The sequence below is a fragment of the Zonotrichia albicollis genome, chromosome 4 (assembly GCF_047830755.1).
Source record: "Zonotrichia albicollis isolate bZonAlb1 chromosome 4, bZonAlb1.hap1, whole genome shotgun sequence".
NCBI lineage: Eukaryota > Metazoa > Chordata > Aves > Passeriformes > Passerellidae > Zonotrichia > Zonotrichia albicollis.
Genome location: NC_133822.1, coordinates 62,367,103 through 62,389,402, shown reverse-complemented (window position 1 = coordinate 62,389,402; position 22,300 = coordinate 62,367,103). Strand labels below are relative to the sequence as shown.

The window sequence follows — 22,300 nt, the reverse complement described above, 5'->3', positions numbered from 1 at the left end:
CTTAAAGAAAGAAAAGAAACCTCTGAAGTGATTTCTCCCACTCATGCTTTTAATTGCCCAAAGTTCAAACTTTTGGGAATATTTTCTGTGGTTTTACTTTTCTATTTCAAAATCACCCCTTTTTCTGAACAGTTGTATTTTCTTTTTAAATCACGTCGCTGAAATTGTGCATTTTTCCATACACTGAGAGTGTCTTATCCCATTTGTACCTAGATACAATGAGCTCTTAAGTTGCTTAAGCAAACTGAATATGCTTAAACATCTAGCTCATTACTTCTCCAACTGCTGTAGGATTTTGGCTTTCTCAGTTTACTGAGATTGTTGAATTATACATATTTCTGTTTACAGACAAAATAATTGGAAGAGTGACCATGGATCTGCAGGAACGAGGGATTCATTTTTCAGTCATTTATACTGCAGTGAGACCTTCAAGGGTGAGTAATCGTCAGTGCCTACAACTGTCAGATTTTTATCATCCAATAGCTCAATGTTTACAGGAGAAGTCTGTAGATGATTTTCAAGATTATACAGACAAGCAATCTATATTATATGAGGTTTTGACCAGAAATGATTGCATGAATTTTCATATATGATAGCTATATCACATAACTATTGAAGTTTTACTGTTCTAGGAGACTATAAATATGCCTTTGTCCATAGAACTTATTAGTGTTTTTAAGAACTATAAGTTAATTTTTTTTTTTCAGTTTAACTCTAGTGGTTTTGTAGTGAGTTCTACATGGAATGTTATCAAACTTCCTAGTGTGGCTGGTTAGTATAGACAGAGTACTATTAATTAACTGAAGGCTACTAAAGTATCCGTTTTAAAATTAATTGGTTTAATTTCTTTTAAGCAATACTTGGTATTTACAACTGCAAGGTTAAGTTTTCACCCTTTCTGATAGTCAGAATATAATTTGTAGATCACATGATATCACATTAAGTAACAATGCAGGATAGTTATTTATGCAGAGTTATCTTTTTGTATGACAGACACTTTGCAATCAAAAAATATAAAATTTTTAATTTAAATGTGAATAAATAGAAGACAGTCTTGCCTTGAGGAAAAAAAAAAGAATTCCCATTAAAAAGAGAAACATCTGAAGGATGGGCTGAATCCTAAAAAATGCAACTTTGAAAGAACCATGTCTATCTGTTTCAGAAGTAACACAATCTGAGCTCCTAATATGATAATGGACTCATAGAATCATTAAGATTGGAAAACACCTCCAAGATCATTGAATCCAACCTTTGACTGGTCACCATCATGTCAACTAAGGCAGAGCACTAAGTGCCGCATCCAGTAATTTCTTGAGCTCTTCCAGGGATGGTGACTCCACCACCTTCCTGGACAGTCTGTTCCAATGGTTGATTCAGCCCATTCAGGGAAAAAATTCATCCTGATGTCCCACCTGAACCTCCCGTGGTGCAGCTTGAGGTTCCATTGCCCTCTCTGGACACACTCCAGCCCCTCAATGTCTGTCTTTTTGTTGTGAGGGGCCCAGAGCTGGACACAGCCCTTGAGGTGTGACCCCACCAGTGCTGAGTACAGGAGAACAATCCCTGGCCTGGTCCTGCTGGGCACGCCATGGCTGGTACAGGCCAGGATGGCAATGGTCTCACCAGTGCTGAGTACAGGAGAACAATCCCTGAACTGGCCCTTCTTGGACACCCAGGCACACTCTGGATTGTGTTCAGCTGCTGTAAACCAACACAACCACATCCTTTGTAATCACACAGACTCTTGAGTGTCCAGGTGGCACAGTGGGTCTCTGCTGCTTCTTCTTGGATTGCAGGGCTCCTGTTCTGCTCCCAGACCTTGTCCAACAGCTCAGCATGCTGCCCTGAGGACAACCAGTCTTGCTGTTAAAGACTGAGGCCAAGAAAGTACAAGTACCTCAGCCTTTTCCTGGTACTTGGTTACAATGTTCCCCCCTTCCCCACATCCAAGGTTAGAGAATTTACTTAGCTCTCCTTTTGTTGTTAATTTATTTATAAAAACACTTTTTATTATCTCTCACAGCAGTTGCCAGATTGAGCTCTAGCTGAGTTTTCAACTTTCTAATTTTCTCTCTACATGGCCTAACAACAGCCTTCTACTCTCCCTGAGTTGTCTGCCCCTTCTTGGAAAGGTCATAAACTCTTTTTTTTTTTCTTTTTTTCTTTTTTTTTTCTTTTTTTCTTTTTTTTTTTTTTTTTCTTTTTCCCTCTGATTTCCAGTGAGAGCTCCCTGTTCAGCCAGGCAGGTCTTCTTCCTGCATGGGCTCCTTTTCTGGCACATGGGGATGGCCTGCTTCTGTGCTTTTAAGATTTCTTTCTTAAAGTGTGTCTAGCTCTCCTGCACTCCTTTGTCATTAAGGACTGTCCATGTTAGAGGTTTTGTTGACCCCCTTCCTCCCTTCACCAAGAATTGCAGACTCTCTTATTTTGGGGCTGCTATGCCCAAGGCAGCCTCCGAGCACCACATGTCCCACCAGCCCTTCTCTGCTCATAACCAGCAAGTCCAGCAGGACACTGTCCCTGGTAGGCTCACTCACCAGGTGTGTCAGGAATTTATCTTCCTCACGCTCCAGCAACCTCCTAGACTGCTTCTTTACAGTGTTGAATTTCCAGCCGACATCTGGCAAATTACAGTCTCCCATAAGAACAAGGGCTAGCAATCATGAAACATCAGCCAGTTGCTTACAGAATATTTCACCAGCCTTTCCTTGGTTTAGGCAACATGGAAGACATCTGTGTGATTGTCTAGATCTAGCATGAGAAGTGCCAGCAGGATCTTGAGAGGCTGGGAGGTTTTCAGGAGGTAGCACAATGAAAACTGCACTGCTATTCTTATTACAAGAATAAAACCTAGAAAACCTGTGTTCAGTGGGTGCAGAAGGAAGTCCCTTTATCTTATCCAAGAGAAGAGTAAGAGGCCACTTAAACGGACTTCATAAATGTTCTTTAAGTGGACGAGCCCCTCAAAGGTGTCCTGTGTTCATTTGAAAATGGTATGGGATTTTGCATGGAGGCAGGATCTTGAACCTCTGACTAATCCAACAAGGTGATCACAATACTCCAGTCTCTGAGGCAAAGGCAAATTCTACTAAAGAAAAACAGGAACTTTCTTCAAAAATTCACCCTGGAAAATTAACTTTCAGAGACTGGATTTTGGAGATCAAACTTAGAAAAAAAACCCCAGTACCATGAGGAAGCAAACTCACATTGCTATTCTGTGTACTGTGTGGTTTTTGTGGCAAAGAAGATAATATTAGGCCAGAACTTGTGATCTGCCTTTTCTTTTATTTCTTTTTTTGACAAAGACCCAAAATAAAACTAAAATTTATTTTGTTATTGTGGCTCTTTATGGTTTGAAATCAAAGGCACATGAGCATTCTTAGCTGAAAATTGCATTAGAACAATTGAAATGAAAAATATTTTTAATTAATGAAAAATTGGAATTAAGAGAAGGATTTTTTTTATCAAGTTTAAAAATGTTTTAAATGTATGCGTATTTCAACAGGCTTTCCAAATTAAAGTAACTAAGTTTGAGCAGCTGAAGCAATTTTAAATAATTAAAACAACGTATTTTAAGACATTCTACATTTTAAAAATAAAAGCAATTTAAACTTTTCTCAATTGTACAAATTTAATACTTTATAAAAGCATTTGAACCATTTTTTGGCCCCTCACAATAACTTCATTTCAGTGCATTCAAGGTTATCAGCTTCTGCACAGATTTAGAAAAGCCAAAGCAGAATGTACTTTTAAGGTTCATCACTCTGTGTGTTTGCATATAACCTCTCCTTGGTATGTATTGCATATCTTTGGCTGTGCTTGAACTGCAGAAGTTATGAACTGTTTGGTAACTGTAAATACAAATACTAACTCCCTTTGCTTAAACTATAAAGACTATATTGCATGGTCTAGATGTTACAGGATCACTCCCCAGTGATAGACAAGATCAATATATATAAGAAGTAAAAAATCAATATATATAAGAAGTTTAATAACAATGAGAATGATTTTCAAATGCACTATGAATGCTGTATAGCTATCATTCACTATGGAGGATTTTGCATTCACTCGTGGCCTTATTTTCAGTGATGAAGGAAATTAGCTTTAGGTATTACACTTTAAAAAAAAACAACTAATCTCCTTCTAGTTAGGTAAATTAATTTTTTACAATAAAGCTCCCAAAAAATGATGGTTTTGGGATGCTTATCTTCTAAAAACTCTACCTCCTTGCTCTTGGGCTGTTTATGGCTTAATAACACCACTATGTCATATTCATTTGTTCTTCCACTGCCTCAAGCAGAAAAAAATAGATGTGAGAAATTAATATATTAGAAAAGGTTCCAGACTGGTATTGGCTTTACAGAAAGTGAATTAATGAGCAGAACTCACCTATGCTTGAGCGTCTTTTCTGATTTGATGAGATAGAGCTATTTGGTTTAGTCAGTGCAGACACAGATGCCTTCAGGCTGTTATAATTATCAGTTCATTACCCCAGTGCAGGATGGAAATTTGCTCAGACTGGTTCTTGTTCTGTTCCAGTTTCAGCATGATTGGAGGGCTAGAGCACCTCTTCTTCGAGGAAAGGCTAAGGGAATCAGGATTGCTCAGCCTGGGGAAGAGGGAGCTTCAAGGTGAACTAATTGCTGGCCTCCAAATACCTGAAGGGAACCCACAGGAAAGCTGGAGAGACGCTTTCTTACAAGAGGGTGTAGTTATAGGAAAAAGGGGAATGCTTTCAAACTGAAAGAGAGTAGGTTTAGATTTGATATAAGGAAGAAATTCTTTACTGTGAGGGTTGTGAAACAGGCCAGTGTCCCATCCCTGGAAGTGTTCAAGGCCAGGCTGGATGAGACCCTTAACAACCTGCTCTAGAGGAAGGTGTCCCTGTAAGGGGCTTGGAACTAGATGATCTTTAATGTGCCTTTTAATTCAAGGCATTCTATGATTCTATGATTTGAAGCTCGAAGACAGAATTAAGACTCTGAAAGAGGCACCACTTGGTGACCTGTTTGAAATGGTTTCACTGACCGGTTGATGATTCCTCCCACCATCTCATAAAGGAACTGCCTTCCTCCAATAAGGCAACTGCTGAGTCTTGTGGCTCATGTTTTGAAATGCTTTGCCTTGTAGGTCTGGCTGAGTTGGGATGAATTGGGATCTCTCTGCCTGAGTGATTTGTATCAGCTAATTCTGGGCAAGTGAGGTCTATATGTCTGTATCTGAAGTCATCCACCAGGGTTCTCTTTACAATCAAGGGGTTTTAGGTTATGATTCTTCTGACTGTTTTGTAGGAGATGGCTGCAGGATGAGATGAAACTCACCCTTAAAGGCAGTCATCATGCTTGGGTCAGATCTTGACATGTACATATAGTCAGACAACGCTCACTCAATATTTCTCATATTTTTTCCCATTAAAAAACAGAAACTTATCTCCAGATATGAGGAGTATCTGGCCAAGACTTTCCTTCCCTTTGAAAATCATTTGATGTCTTATTTTTCTTCATGAGAACCAAACCCTTCTGCAGCCCTTTTCCTACTCTTTCATCAGGAGTTCTTGTGCATATCTCAATATCTGTGCTCTTGAGGAGTTTGATCATGGTCATCTCTCTACTCTGCTTTCTTCTGGTTAGCTTTTTGGCTTATGGTTGTAATGCATAATTTTACCGTGCTGTTGTAATTGGAGAGGTTAAAAAGGATGCAATGATTTAAAGACAGATATGCTTCAAATCATAAATCTTAACAAGTTCCCCATCTTTCTGATACTCATAGGTGTCCCTGTAACATTTTTCTAGTTTTCTTCTGAAACTGCAAGACAGTTTTATAGTTGTTATCTTTTCTCAGTGAGATTGAATGCTGAGGGACCACATACTGCTAAAAGGAGATTTATGGCTGCCTTCCAGCTGATACTCATTTTGTTGACTCCACTTTTTACAGATGCATTGTGAAATGCTGTTTAAATTTTCTGTACTGCCTCCACATTTCAGAGTGCTTCAGTTACCATCAGCTTTGGACTCCATTCTACAAGCTGTCTGCTCTAGTTGGTGTTTCTGTGTGTTGAGTCTTTGATGCCACTCAGAGCCAAGCAAGAGTTACAGAAACTTTTTACAGTCAGAAGTAACACTGGAATCTGTCACACAAGTGGTTACTTTTGACATTTAAAAAGTGTCTCTTGGAGATGTTTTCAGGTGCTATTGTTGTGCACTGCAGCTGAAAGGAATAAGAAAAGTTTTCATCTGCTTTGACAAGTGCTTGTGGTTATGTTTTCTTTGTTTCTGCTTTCCATCTAACACACATTTTAAAATGCATTCTATTTTGCTCTGCTGCATCTTCCACTTACATCCAGATCCCCTTGTTTTGTTGACTATTCAGTTTACCACTCCGAGGAGACTAAATGCTACCACAGCCACCCCACTGACTTCACAGCTTCTGGCTAATGGAATGCTTTTGACCATTTAGTATACTCAAACTTTACATAACATGAGCTTTCCCATGAATAAACATTAGGAAAATGCTTATAATGCCATTTGAGGAGCTGGGGTGTAGCTTAAATATCCTCACATATCCTTGAATACAGGAATTGCCTTATTCATTTAGTCTTCTATTTTTACATTTGAAGGAGCAGCTGTAGTTTGGCACAGTGTAATAAAGTATTGGTGTCTCCAGCCTAAAAGAAGAAAAAAAAAGGAATTTCTTATCCTTTGGTCCTCTCCTCTGCCCGTTTAATGAATGCTATTATAATAGAACATAAACTTGTAGATGAAGAATGTATATTTGATTATTTTCTAGCAAACTCAGTTTTGAGAATTGTTTTCTGACAGAGGTAGAGTATTTTTAAATAACTACAAAAGAACTGCTTGAAGCAGGTTGAAGCCAGTTAGTTGTTATTCTAAATGAACAAACCAAAATTTAGCCAAATTAGTTTCAAAATTGAGTGATGAAAATGTGAGAGATTCTTGTTAGCAATTCTGTATGATTCATTCAATGTGTTAGTGGGGAATTCAGAGAAGTAACTAGTGCTTTGCCTTTAACTCTAGACTTTGCACCAGAGCAAGTTGATTCACTTACTTTAAACATTTTTACAACTTTAGCTCACATTTTATTATATGTTTTTATATATTTGTATATATATATATATATATATATATATATGTTTATGCATTTCACTGCTCAATGAAGGGTAGCATAGAGCTAAACTATTATTGTTATCTGATCAGAACAGCTTTGTTATTTTCAGGTGCTAAGTTTTTAAGGCATAGATGAACTCATAGATGTACAGATGTTCCAAAAGATCAAATCAGAAAGTTGTATTTATTTTGCTTTTAAAATTAAGGACCAAGAAAACTGAGCTGGAGGAGGTATGGAGGGAGAAGGACACAGGTAATGATGAATTGTGTCTTAGGAATAAAATTTACCATAAATTGGTAAAATGCAGGCATAAAAGTTGCAATGAGTATTCTAAAAGATACAGTCATATATAAGCAGAAGTCATAAAAGTAATAATGCAGAATGAAATAAAGTTACAAAGGTAAAATAGGGTAGATTAAATGGAATCTGTAACTGTAAACAAGCATATTTATATGACACGTTGGTAGGCATACTAAACACTTTCTGGAAGGAGAATGCCTAGGTAAAAAAAGCATTGGAGTGACAGAATAGAGCTGTAAAGGACTCATGCTGTGTCTTAAAGTAATTTTGGATTCCAGGGGACAAAGATAAATATTCTGAGAATCCTGGAGACCTAGTCTAAGAACAGTCTTTGAAGACTGAGGTTGAATGCAATATCCAAGTGATATCTCTTTAACCTAAAGATTAAAAATAAACCGTCTATCTGTGATTTGATAAATTGCCCAATAATCTCCACTGATTATATTGACTGACACTGCTTATATCTGGAATACAAACTGCTTCAACACAACATATTAAAAGGTCAAATAATTTGTCAACAAAGCATTTTTCCCTCCCTACATGGGAGGGGAGTTAGGGGAAAAATGCTTTGTTGACATATTATTTGACCTTTTAATCTGTCATAATCAACAAAGTGAAAGAAGTGAGGCTATTAAAAGTAATAGTCATACTTCAAAAAGTGTAGTCCTGTATGATACAGAAAATTAAAAGAAATATAAATTCCTGCAAATTTAGTGCAGCATCATATGGCAAACATAAAGAGATTCAGAGGAATAATGTGCACAAGACTGAAAAACTATTCATAAAAACACATTAGATAGGAATTCTTTCAGAGAGTAATGTATCTAATAAAAAAGAGGAGTGCAGGAAAATGAGTAACAATGCAAAGACAAATGGCCTTTGTGTTGATCATTGCTGTGGTAGAACATAAAGAAGTTCTCATTTCAAACACTCTTTTAATAGTCACTGAGCCTCAAAATATTTTGTTGCTACTCCATTAGCAATAGAAGAGATTTCAGAATAAATATATAAAATAAATTGTGTCATATCATCAAGGTTATATATTATTCACCTAAGTTTTAACTAAAATAAGAAACTGCCAAACTGTCATTATGATTTCTAATTTACAATTTTTGAATTACAATTTTTATAATGTACATGAAAACTAAAAAATAGTTTAGCCTTCATCACAAGTGTGACATGGTGCTTGAAAAGAGACTCCATATGTCTGGACAAATACTTCCAGGAAACTTACCTTCCATACTGACAAAAATGGTTGAAACTGTAGTTATAAACATGTGGATCTATGAAGAAAATACAGTGTGGTTTCAGTATTCTCTAAGAGACATAGGATGTGCAAGTAAAAGTGACTGTGTTGCTAAAGTAAAAAGGGTAAAAAAGTAAAATCCTTAGAGATTAATAGAAGTAAAATCTTTAAAGGTAGGAAACAAAGGATAAAAATAAAGTATTCATGTTCTCAGTGGGGAGTATTTGCCAGTGGAACTCTGTGGGAATTGCTGTTGATGCCTGTGCTGTTCAGCAGAGTCCTTATTATGGAAAGGGGGCTGAAATTCAAAGTGCCAAAGTTTGCTGATGTACTGACAGGCTGGAGAAACCACTCACAGCACTGCATTACTGAGTGATGAAAAGACAGATACAATCCAGCCTGAAGAAAAGTAACATGTAGGAAAACCTTAAATATGCATATTACACTGTAGTGAGTGGCTGCTATTTCTCAGAAGAGGAATTGCAGTACAGCCGTGGGTAGATGTCTTGGAACATCCCAGCAGTCAGCAGTAGGATGAATAGCAAGCAGAGTGTTGGAAAGGAGGAAGGCAAGGCAGCATCAGTTCACTAAGCCCTAACTGAGTACAAGTCTGCCAGCGAAATAGTGCATGTGGCTCTGGCCACCCCATCTCCAAAGGATACAGTAAAACTACAAGATTAAAATATTTCAGCTAGGAAAAGTGAGGGCAAGTCAAGTGGGAAATAATAAATAAAACTGCCAATTGCATGGACAGGCTGAACAGGAAATATTACCTCAGAAAAATAATCATGACAATCACCACTCAGTAACATGGAATTCAGGGGCACCAAAGACCTTTAAAGAAAAAAAGTGAACTATTTTTGGATGACAAAAGCACACAGACTTCAGTGATTACATAAACTAATGGAAGAAAGATAGGAAGGGTGGATGCAAAGAGGTCATATTTACATGTGTTCATTTAAATGTAATCTTCAGCCCTGAAGGTTTCTAACCCAAAGATTACAGAACTCAAAGAGGGCATCCTAGGACAAGTATTGTTTGTATTTACCCTTTCCTTATCTCAGCTGCCAGTTACTATCAGGAGCTCTGGCTGTGAGCTAGGTGGACCTTTGCCCTCACAGAGTTTAGCTGGACTCATGTCTTGGCACTGGAAGCTTGGGATATTGACATAGCATTTCTCTGGAACAGGAGTGTGAAAAGTAATATGTAACTTATTTAACTAAAGGCCAAGAGCCAGAAGAGGCAGCCAACAATAAAGCAAAGCTCCACTATAAGAAGCTCTCGGACTTTCCTCTTCATGCTCGCCTATTAGGTTGTAGAACTGCCACTTCTAGAAATGAAAATAATTGCCACAACATAAAAAAAAGCCTACTGCATGTAAATCATTGCTCTGCTGTCAACCAGGAAATCCATAAGGAGAAGTGACTGTGCCAGATGAAAATTGGGTAGGTGGCAGCTCAAGCTTGGTGCAGTCTTCCCTACATTCAGTACAGTGAAACAGGCTGGATTCTCAAGATCCTTGTGATTAAGCATTTGCAAATTGCCTCTGGGAGCTCTGACTCTTTTCCCTGTTCATTGCTGTTTGATGAGCACAGAGACTTGTGTCTTCAATGCTTTCTCCTGACACCAAAGCTCATTGGCGTGATGTTTTTCACAGGGAGATACAGATTCCCATTTTAGGGAAGCACAGGGTTAGAAGTGGGAAACAATTACATCTACCCAGAGGATGACTGTGTATGTGAATTCCCTCAGGAGACACCAGGGGCTGAAAGGCCAGGAGCTGGGAGATGTGTGGCTGTATGGTTGGGTGGCCTCTGCATGTGATCAGAGCAAGCCTTACCCTAAATATCTACCTGCAGTATTTCTTGTCTTCCTTAACTCATAGGAAATTAAACTAAAGCTCGTAAAAGAAAAAGCTGGTGCAATCACAGGGATACCCCATGCACTGAAAATACCATTTCTATCCTGTATCATTTGTTTTGTACTGCAGCCTCTGTTGTCTGTGCTGGAGAAATATCTTTTAGAGGAACAAAGACACACTTTACTATCAAGGCCATAAAAATTTGCTCTTAATCAGTAAAATGCAGATCACATATGCTGGGAAATGTGAGATCTGATGGCAGAATAACAAAGCTCTAAGTTTTAATGCAACCAGTCTGTAATACAGTTAGGACTAGTTAGAAGAAACCTGGATTATTTAATTTTAGTTTCAAGTGAAATTTCTTATTCTTTCTTTTCACTTTATAATAATTTCTGGGAAAAAAATCTGTATGTAGTGCCACAGAAAGTTTTGATTTTGGAAGTCAGTTTTGTAGTAGGAAGACATTTTGTTGTGAAGTTCTAGATCTGCTATATTTTTGCATGTAGCAGCTGTGTTTTTCTCTAATTTTGAACTCTCACCCTGAATGTGATTCCCTGAAGTATTAGACTGTTCAATGCCATCAACTAATGATTTTCTGCCATTTGGAAAGGTAAAGAGGGGCCATCATTATTCATACATAGTCACTGTGTATACAAAAAAATAGAATCATTAAGGTTGGAAAAGACCTCTAAGATCACTGAGTCCAACTGCCAAACTGTGCAACCATTTAAATTCCTAAGTGCAGCATGCATGCCTCTGAAGTTAGGATAAAGAATGATAATTTCGAAATGGAATTTTCAAACATATTTATGATTTTACCAGAGGAATATATCTTTTCTTTAGGGATGGCTGTTGAAATGCTCTCTCTAAGAGTTACTTCCATTAAAGTTTAAGTAACTTTAAAAAGTTACTTTCATTAAATAATGAAAGGCTTTTCCATAAAAATCTCAAACCTGGAATTGTATGCAAGTATCTTTTCATAGTTTGTACATTAGAGCACTAAGCATACAAAGCTAAGGAATAACCAGGGTGTGAACAAAAGGTTAACAGAATATTAATGCAGTGTTTTGGTATTGAAACACAGAGCTTATTTCTTTCTGAGGACTGTATAACCCATTCCTGCTAGATGACAACTTTGAATTGAAACTGATTTCAGTCTACTACTAATACATTATATATTTCTTTTTAGAAAGCTGTGTAACCAGAAAATAGACTGATTAAAGAAAGCTGTGGCACTAACATCCTTTAAGGAAATGGTCCCGTATGGTCAGACCCCTGTAGAGTCACCTGTGCTAGCAGCATTGGGAGTACAGCAGAGCTGGAGGCAGTGTTGGGAGAGCTCTGGGACTTGCCAGTGCCCCCCTGGGCTGGTTACTGGGGATGCTGGAAGGGAAGAGGCAAATTTGCCCTGCATGAGGTTAAGTCATTGTTTCTTCTGGGATCCCAGTTAGTATCACAGCACTGTTCTGACCCATGCAGGCCTGCAACGCCCTCCAGCCTCGCACAGGAGTTTCTGCTATTGAGTTGCTGTGTTACATATTCATTAGTGTCACTGGTAGACCAGAAAAAAGGCAAGAAACTAATCCCTTTCCTGACAAAATGTCACAGACATATTTTTTAATTTGTTGGTGGAAGAATTACTTTGAAAGCTGTACATAAAGTGATGCCTGACATAAAATTTGATATTACATGGCATATTTTGTTCTTGTTCTGTCTTTTCTGTTTTATGACAACCTCAATGTTTACAATTTTATTGAAACACTGCAACTATCATTCTGTGATTTGATTTTTTATTTAGACTAAGTGAATGAGTGGTTTCCTAGATTGATATTTAATGAATCAGAAGAAGCACATTCTACTTTTTAGTACACTACAGCATGAAGGCTAAACCTCAGCTATTTTAACAGCTAGATTTCTCTTCTTCTGGGACTTTCAGCCAAATCATTTGGAATCAGCCAAATCACTTGGAAAATTCTGCAACAGAACAGAATGTTTCTTGCCTTATGTTGAGCAGAACTATTGGAAGGTCAATGTCAGATTCTGCTGTGCTTTATTGCTGTTAAAAACTCCTTCCTTCTCCCCAGGAGGGAAATTTTTAGGTTCGTTTCCTTATGAACCTAAAAATATTCCTTGCTCCTGATCCTCAGTTCTCAGGATCTGAACTTCCAGCAGGAGTTACTGACTGTAGTTGAACCAAATCCCCAGCCAGGCTTGCCATTACCTGGCACTGAATCCTGGATATGGTGTAAGAGCAGCAATAGGCATCAAGCTGCTAAAGCAATCCCACAAGAATGGTGGAAGGAAGTTGGTGTTCATTTTCTAATAAATCTCACCTTATAAATTTCCATTTTCCAAAGTTTCGTATCAAAGCATCCTGACAAGGATCCATAAGTAGCAGACACAGAGGTGGTAGTTCCACCAAACTACTGGGAAAGATTTCATGATTTGGTCTCATTTTGGTTTATTTGGTGGGCTAGAGACTGGTGAGAGATAAAGGAAATTATGAAATTGTGATTGATGACATTGGCTGGAATATTTAACTAGGTTTTGGTGGAAACACGTCTGTTTTGAGAAAAAATTGGAAGAGAAAGAAAGGTTTGTTAAGAGAAAAGCATGGAAATCTTAAAAAAAAAGCATGGATATTATTTCTAAGATTAATTTTGCCTAGACTTTCTGGTGTGGATTTCATTTATATATATACACCTTCTAGCTTCCATATCCTACTCTCAGAAGAATTATATGCATATTAAGTGCAAGAAAGCAGAGTAGAAATTAAAAACCTTTCAATAGATTTTCTTTAAAAAATGCTTGTTTTAGCTTCCCTATCAAAAGATCAAATTTGCTAGATTTATTGGCCAGTTTTGCAGATAAGTCCTCCAAAGTCCTGCAGGATCTAAATATTAAGTAGAGAAAGGGAAAATTTTAAGGGTCTTCAGATTTTTAATTTCCCTGTGACTAGCCTACATCTGGGACAAACAGTGCTGGCAAGTCTCCCGGCACTGTGAGTAACACACTTTGGCTCCTGTCTGCATTTTTCAATTAAGTGACCCACCAGACCCCTGTGTAACCTCTTTCCAACTCTCACTGCATATCTGTTCCATTTTTTTGCAGCAGACACTCCTCCATCCTTTTTCACATCTCCCATAGCAACTTGAATTTTGCATATGGATGTAAGAAAGGGGGGAAAAGCAACCAGTTGGAAGTGGGTATTCCCTTAGCAGTCTAAAAATTATGCAAAATCTGTAGCTTCTTTTATCTCTGTGGCAGAATTGCCAGAAACAGGGCCCAAAATCTAATGCTCTGCCTGGGGACATTGGCATCAGCAAATAGCTCTTGAATGATACATCTGGTAGATTCCTTTCAGGAATAATTTTGTTTTACAAGGCAAGTTCTTAATATATTTTTTCTCTCTTTTGTACATTGCTTGCAAAATCTGATTTACTAAAAAGGGGTAAGTGAGTTCTAACACTTTTGAAGATGGCCAGTTCATTGTTTTCATTGAAGTACTTGTGTTTGGGTTAATTTAAGGTGGCGAGTAAATTAAATGTAGTAGCTCCTTCCAGCTGCTATTCCAGCTTATGTTCTGTTTTACTTTCTAAAATCAGGATATTTTTGTAGAAAAATACTGCTCTTTCTTAGGGTAGATTAAAAAGTTTGGTATAAAAATGCATTGAAAATTGTATCAAGAAAATAACATGAAAGATATATTTCTTCAGAAAATGGAGACTGTATTTACAGATGTTCTTGCATGTACCATACAATATCTGATTTTAAAGCCTTTCAAGTGGAATTGAATTGAAGTTTTCAGAAGTGCTGCATCCCAACACCTTGCTCTGCTCTGGGTTCTGTTGCTCACATGGTCCCTGCTCACTCTTGTCTCTGCACAGTGTTGGTGGCACAGACTAGTTCCATTCTCTGTAAATGACAGTCAAGAGATCTTTCATCCATCCCAGTGCTGCTACAGGATAGGCCTGTGAAGAAGCAGATCTAGCCCTGAACGTGTGAGCTGATCCTGCAGATCATGTTTATGCATGGATGGATTTGCCCACTGAACTGAGCAGTGTAGTAAATACTGAGGTTTTGTTGTTTCTCCTAGCAGAAGGTCTTGAAGTGCTTGCTCATGACTTGGTAATCTCCACAAGTCACAGCAGTTCTATCAATTATAAAAGAGAACATTATGTTTTACAGAGAGATCATTATCTCTTACTGTAAGATGTGCATTTTGACTTTAACATTTGTGTCTCAGCCTTGTTTTTGTGAAAAACTCTGAGTGATGCAGAGCGCCAGGCACAAGCTGAGTGTCACAGTTGCCAAGCCATTTGGCTTGCTGCTGGAAGTGTGCATGGTTTGAGAGGGAAGCCATCAGATACTAATGTGAGACATTCAGGTTGGTTATATATGCAAGACACTGCAATGATCATAATCACTGTTAATAAATGAATGCACATTTCTGGGCATTCTTTTTTGCCTGCTTCATCAGAGTAATTATAGAGATGGGAAATAGAGGTCAAGGATTCTTCTGGGAAAAATATCAATATGCTATTGAAATTTATTCTGGTGTCTTGTTTAGGCTTACAGTTGCAGTACAAATACATAAAATAGGGTTGGAAGGGATCCTAAAGATCATCCAATTCCAATCCCCATGCCATGAGCAGAGGCACCTTCAAGTAGACCAGGTTGCTCTAAGCCCTGTTCAACCTGGCCTTAAACACTTCCAGGTCTGAGGCAGCCACAAGTCAGCCTAGAGGGGAATTAAAAAACAAAATCCCAAAATGTTAGAAATAATAAAAATGTAGACAGTTAAAACTTTCAGAAATAGAGATAATTGGTAACTCTGCTTAAAGTTCTAGATTTTGACAGCTTAAAGCACTGTTATGTTACAGTCTTCCACTGACAGATGAAAGAATGAAGTCAAATCAAATATATTTCTGTTTGCTGCATGTGTGATTTTGTAAACTTGACACCATAAAGAACATTTTTTCAGTTATGCCAAATTCTAATGCTTACCTTTGAAATTGCTGACCTTTAGCAGTGAGATTGCCTGCATCACAGATTCGTGATACACTATCCTTCAAGAAAATTGTGTATTAGCAGAAGTGGTTGTGATGCTATCCATCGTGAGACCATGAGGCCATATCAAATAGAAGGCATGGAGGAAAACTGATCCGTTTGTGTGGGAAGGAATATTGAAATGATAAGTTCAATAAAAGGATTTGAAATGTGCTGATACTTGGCTGGGATGTGAATGCTGAGTGGTTTCTGATATGCCACAGCCAAACACCAGAAAGAAGCACGATCTGCCATTTTGCAGTACCCCTCTACTGAGCACATGGCAGCCTCCTAAGGTCATCTTTTTAAAGGACATCTTGCAAAAAAAATTTTTTTGTTGGTCCCTGTTAAAGCAAATGGAGAAAATGCAAGCATACAGTTCTTTTGGTATCCTGTGAAAAGAACTAAAGTTGGTACATGATATGTAGGTGCAGTTTCGTCTACCAAACCCCAAATCCAGTTCAGATAAAAGGTATTTGTCTTTGTGGTGTTATTTTAGCAGTTTTAGCAGCTGCCCTTCCTTCCTTGGACCTTGTGCTTCATGATTTAGGGCATCATATGTGATCCAAAAAGATTCTTTGTCCTCATTTTACAATGAATTTTGAACTTTTCTCTACATACATTCCCTAAATGTTTTCCGGTTCTTTTTTTCATTTGTGCTATGCTGTGCAATGCTAATAAGCAATATCTGGCTTTAATACTGCACTTTATTTTTTAGTAGAAGCTAGGATTCTAATGTAGTTTTACAATACTAACAACTAGATTAATCAGGTTATGACTAAAATTGGAAAAATTGCCATTTGTCATCCAAGTCAGGTATATACAGAGAACACACTGTAGTGCACAAAGTAGGATCGATGTACGGACTAAACTAAGATACAGCCTGAAAAGAGAAAGGGAATGGACCCTTCTGCTTACTCACCTCCCCCCTTGAAAGTACAGAAATATCCTTTCAATGACAGCACCAATCCCACAGAGAGGATGTGGTCATAAATCTATGCTGTTAGAAATGAAAAGGAGCAGCAAGCACCACCAGGACAGTTTTCTTATTCTTGATGTGCACACTTAAATGCAGCAATAAGAAGTCAAAAAACAAAAGATTGAAACAGAAGACAGAAGCGTCTGTTGAACTGATATCCAAAAATCCCATGTTGTAACCTGTGTAAAATGTCTGTTTCTGTTGTTCATTACCATTCATCAGTTCAGCAAATGAAAGTTTCATTTTCACAGTATTTTGTGTGGTTTTCATATGTGTTTACAACTGTTTGGTTTATATTTGTTTTCAAGTGTAATTTCAAATGGATTAGATGGCCCCAAATCTTTTTTCTTTTCTCTAGCCACTCTGTGTTGGAAGAGCCAACAAAAATGTGGCAACAACAAAACAAGTAATTTTGGATGTAAGGTCTGTTTGCTTTGAAAAAGATGTGTATGTTGGTGTATCAAAATGTTCCCAGATCTGCTTCCTTTCTTGTTTTCAAGAGAAATGATTCTGAATTGGGAGGCTTGAAAAACAGATCAAAGGGAAGAAGACTTTCAGGCTACCTCTATTGCAGGTTCAGTTAGTAATTACAACATTCCATTGTGGTCTAGGAAAATGTAAGTTCTTTGTTTTTCTTCTGCACGTTATTTAATCAGGTCTTACTGTTGTTCACTGCATGACTGAGATCAAGAATGCCATTGATAAATTCAGAGAATAAGACAGTGATTCACACATCCCTCAGATCAGGTTAGCTGAAGGAGAAGAGCACACTGAACGACAGAATTAAATATGGTGTAATGACTGGCAACACTTCCACGATGTATTGTTCCTAAATAATCTGATTTGATTTACAGTAACTCAGTGTAAATATAATCCATTTGTCAAGGAAGTGTCTTGTAATTTATAGTTTAGTGTGAAATATACGACATCGGAGAATGATTTTGATTTGGTAAGTTCATGTTTGTGCAGCAAAAAAATAAAAAGAAAATGTTCCTTAAACAGAGAAACAGGGACATAGTGGGGAAGCTCTCAGCTTCCCACTGCAGTTACCTGGAAGGAGCAGCTGCTGTCCCCAGGTCTCCAGTGGGTCCCAGGCTGGGCTGTTTCAGAGATCCTCCTTCCAGCCTGAAGACTAAATTTTTAAATGTCTCTCTCTGATTTCAAGCATGCTTGATTCACAGAATATTTGAGTTGGAAGCAGATTGAGAGTTCCCATGAATGCTCATTTCCCCAAGTTTTGGCTCACCATCTCAATGCTCTTCACTGGACAGCCTGGTTTTGTTCCTTCCTCCTTCCAAACTCATTTAAAGCTTTGTCATCAAGCCCCAGTGGCTCCTGGGCTGGAGCTCTTCCCCTCTGAGACAGGCACATTCTATCAGGTGCCACTGGACCACGTGTTGAGTAAGTTATCCCGTGGTCAACAAATGCAAAATTTTTCCACTGACAGCAACCTTGGAGCCATGCATTGACCTGATGGATCTGCCCATTCCTATCAAACTTGTGAATTTCTTTGCCTCTGAAAGCCATTCTTTCCAGGTTTGCATTTTTTTTGTTCAAATGCTTTCTGAGAGAGACAAGGGAATCTGTATGTAAGAGCCTCATGGCAAAGGACTGCTCAGAGAGCAATAAAAATAAAGCTGTAGTCTTATGATTATATTTTAATAGTTTTCCTTTTAATTTAAGGTACTTTGACCTAATCCCCAAAGTTATCCCAGCCACAGTATCCAATGTAGCATTGTTTTCAGCAGGTGGTTTTTAAAGCCCTCTTTATATGATACATGGGGCCCACATGGTAAAGTCAATAGTTAGACAGGATATAATTTAGACTTCAGCTTTTCCTCTCAATTTGAAATAAAATGATTACATTTCAGGAAAGTCTAAGGAAAGGTTTAAAGTTTTATATCAAAAGTTGAATATTTTCTTTTGTTGTACTCTCTTCTTTTAAAGAACATGGTATTCATTTAAAATAATGCTTGTTCTGATGTTTTTGAAAAGGCACCACACTGAATTAAAAAGAAATTCATAAAGTATGCATGTATGGGAGGAGAAGACTGCATTCTTCACTGGAGCATTTAGTCATAGGGTTTTAATGCAGCCCGTTCTGCACAATTGATAGAATGAGGTACCTGCAAAGACGAGCTGTAAATAACAGATGGCCAAGAGTGTTTGCAGAGCAGCCATTCAGGTGACAAAATCTTCAGGGGCTCCTCTCCACAGGCAGGTGATAAAGTGATATTATAGTCTCTGTTTCAGACTGGAAAATGACTGACTGTCCTTAGACCTGTCGTTTTACACTAGTTACAACATTGGCTGTCTTTAAACCCATGAAAAGGAGTTCCAGCAATAGCTCCACATAATTACAGTAATCCTTGTAACCTTTGTGATGCCTTTCATTTCTTGTACCCCAAAGTTATACAAGGGTAGAGGCCACTTGTAGCATACAAAGTTGTAAAGCTGACATGGGAATCAAAAATAGGTGGGATATTCCAGATATGAATAGAGTAAGAAGTGAGGAGAAAGATAAGAACAGAATAAATTTGTTGTGTGGTAAGGTAAGGTTGCTTTAACTGTTGATATCTGTGGGGCTGGTTTACCAAGGATGCCCTGGGCACATTTTTTATAAGCATTACCAACTAAGTGGAATTCCTAGAAATATCCTAAATATTCATGCAAATATCCTAAATTCCTAAAAATATCCTAAATTCCTGGAAATATCCTAAAAACAGATGCGTCTCTTGTAGGCTGATATTCACCACATCAGCCAAATGAGTGAAGGTCTTCTTTTTCCAGAAGCCATCAGAAGAGTCTAAAAATAAGCTTGCTGTAGCTAAGTAGACTGCTCTCATGCTTATTAAAATGAAGACTGAAAAAATGGTTACTGTTACTTAAGAGGAGAGTGTCCCTGAACTAGCAAGTTGAAATTTTCTCATGATGTTATTGCAGAAAAAAAAACCCTAATTTCTTTCAATATTTTTTCTGGGAAAAAATTCTTCTATCTGTTAGCACAAATGAATGCTACTATCTTAAGGCAACACTACCAACATTGTTTTACATTCATTTGCCCAGTATCACTGGTGCTTATTTTCACATGTGGACCTTGGGAGCCTCATTAGCCTCCACACCAGCAGTTAAGTAGACAGACAGTAACAACTATTGAGGTTGATGGAGGATTTAAGGAGAACAGGAGCTCATGGTACAGAATGGTGAAGTCTGTTTTCAACTGAAATGACTCCTACAAATGGATGAATTGTTAATGTGTTGTTATTCCAGATTTCTAGAAGAACTGATGTGGTGGCAGAATTAAGACGACAGTTAATGGCAACTGAGGAAGAAGAAAGTTCATCATATCCTCCTCTGAATGTAACCATTGGAAATAATACATGCATCCTTTTTTATGCTAGTAATTTCAGCCTCAAAGCCAACAATTCAGTTTTAATAGATTTGACAAACGCAACATTTTTAGCACAGAATGTGGATAGTTCTGCCTCTGAGTGCACAGACAGCAACACAACGTGAGTAGCATAAGAAATTTCATATCATAATACATGTAATTCAGAAAAATTTCAGAAATATTATGTCAAATCAGTGCTATTTTAATTGTTTTCTTCTAAAGCATCCAAAACTTTAAAAAAAAAGTATTTTTAGAACAAATAAGTTAAATCAAGACCACAAAAACTGTTCAGATGAGGCCAGTTATTTTCACAATTTTTTTCTTCTTATGTTCCCCACTTCCTTGTTTGTTTGTATTTGGCCCAAACAGGTTTCCCTGTGCCTGATCCCACAATCACAAAAATCTCCACTGGCATTAATGAGACTATAATTTCATTCCCTCAAAGGGGAGTATTGCCAGTTACGAGGTAGTAACTCAGCTAGAAGTACATTAATGAAACAAGGTCTCTATTTTCCTTTACTTTGAAGTACCTGCTCTTGGGTAAATAAAACCCTAGAAATATTTAGTCATGTTTTTCTATGTACTGAACCTTTGCTATATGACTTTTGTAATTGCCTACTGATTTACAATATATCCCTCAAACTGAAATGTCACAATGATTTAATTAAAGCTGACTACTCTAACATTAAAAATCTGTTTCTTATTCTTAGACTGTCATTAAAATACACAAGACCAGTGAATGGAATCAGCAGCCTAGAGATAAGGTAACTTAGGATTTCTTTTAAATAGATCTTTTGTGGTTTACAATGCCTGTTAATGAACTAGGAACAAAAAAAGGGGAGAAGTTAAATGAAAATATTTTTAATTTATTATTTTCTTTCTCTTCTGAGGAGTCATGATGCAGGAAAACAACAGTACAGTCTTTATACAGGAAATATATTATTATTCTCAGGTAAAGTCCTGAAAAAATAAAACAATATTGTAGGCAAACATCCATACTATAAGGTACTGGTATATGCAGCTTCCTGTTTTACTAGTAGGATTGTTCCGCAGTCCTCTCAGGTAACTCTAACTGTGATTTGTAAAAACTTTGAGGGGTTGAAGTCTACCTGCATGGCCAGGGCTGTATTGAGTCCTAATGTGGGTTGCCAGTGCACTCTGTTAGTGCTAGCTTGTGGTTAATGAGGGGTGCAAAAAGTTTTAAAGTCTTTACTCCATGGATGGTGACAAGACCAAATTTCTCCTACCATGGCAAGAGAGACATTCTGTGTTAAGGTAAAATGGTCCCAAAAGAACTTGTCTTGAGGAGAGTCAGTGATGTGTTTGGAGTGGTATTCAGAGTGCATAGAGACACTTGTATTCAGTATTAGAGATCATGGCAGGTGGCAAAAGACCAGACATGTATCTCCCTTCTCCCTCAACCAGCTAGAGCTTTGTAAGAGAACATACTGTACAGATAAGATTGCTGTTAGTACAGTATTTTTACTTTTTTTGGCTATTGAAATTAGCAGTGTATAGGATCCCTGGGACTTGTCCTTGGTGATGGTGTCAAGCATGCCTTGGTCTGTCATGTAAATTATCAAAGAGACACGTATTTCCCTAAACACCATGGCGAATTAAGAAAATATTTTCCTTGGATCCCATTTAAAAGGTACTGATCTCAAACCAAGACTACCCAAGCTGTGTTTTTCCTTTCACTACAAGTCCCAGAATATAATTTTCTCTGGTGCTGCCCTGATGCTCTTCTGTCTGCTCTTTAGAGCTCCTCTCCCACTCTGATAGAGACAGGCCCTCCAAAACACTGCTCTGATTCTCATTCTTCATCTTTGCACATCCTGGCACAAGTCTTAGCTGGTCTGCTGTAATCTCTTTCTGTGTGAATGAGTGTGGTTGTTTCCTACATTTGTCCTGAATATGGCTATCCTCAGCACAGTATCATCTTTTCTAGTATAATTACAGTTCCAAAAAAATAGTACAAATCACAAAGCATCCTATGGAGCATGACATTGTGCTTCAAAACTAGCTCACAGCTAGATCTTAAAGGTGTTGTTTCCTTTAGTAGTCACCAGACTTCACTTAACTGAACAATGGCAAATTTCAAACCTTGAGATAGTACTATAGAAACAAAATCCTTTGGCAGTTTATCTTAGATTTTGTTTTCTGCAGCTGGCAGAAGATCAAATGTGATGTTAGTGCACACATGGATTTAGTGAAGATTATTTAGAATTATGTTTAATAATCTGTTTGTTAAAAACTTTTCATTTTAATTAATTATTGGATGAAAAATTTAATGCAGTCATGAATCTGAGTTGCATCAGGAGAGAAGAAATTTGAAGCAACTCTGCAGAC

The 22,300-nt window shown here is 37.6% G+C and overlaps 1 protein-coding gene across 1 annotated transcript in view; it reads left to right on the top strand.

The window, feature by feature from the left end:
- ATP6AP1 (ATPase H+ transporting accessory protein 1) overlaps positions 1-22,300 on the top strand; it is a 55,036-nt gene that overhangs the window by 22,393 nt on the left and 10,343 nt on the right. Inside the window, exons 6-8 of the mRNA XM_005482012.3 lie at positions 349-434; positions 19,831-20,072; positions 20,662-20,715. Of these exons, the coding sequence (XP_005482069.2) occupies positions 349-434; positions 19,831-20,072; positions 20,662-20,715 (382 nt within the window). The remainder of the gene's footprint in view (positions 1-348; positions 435-19,830; positions 20,073-20,661; positions 20,716-22,300) is intronic.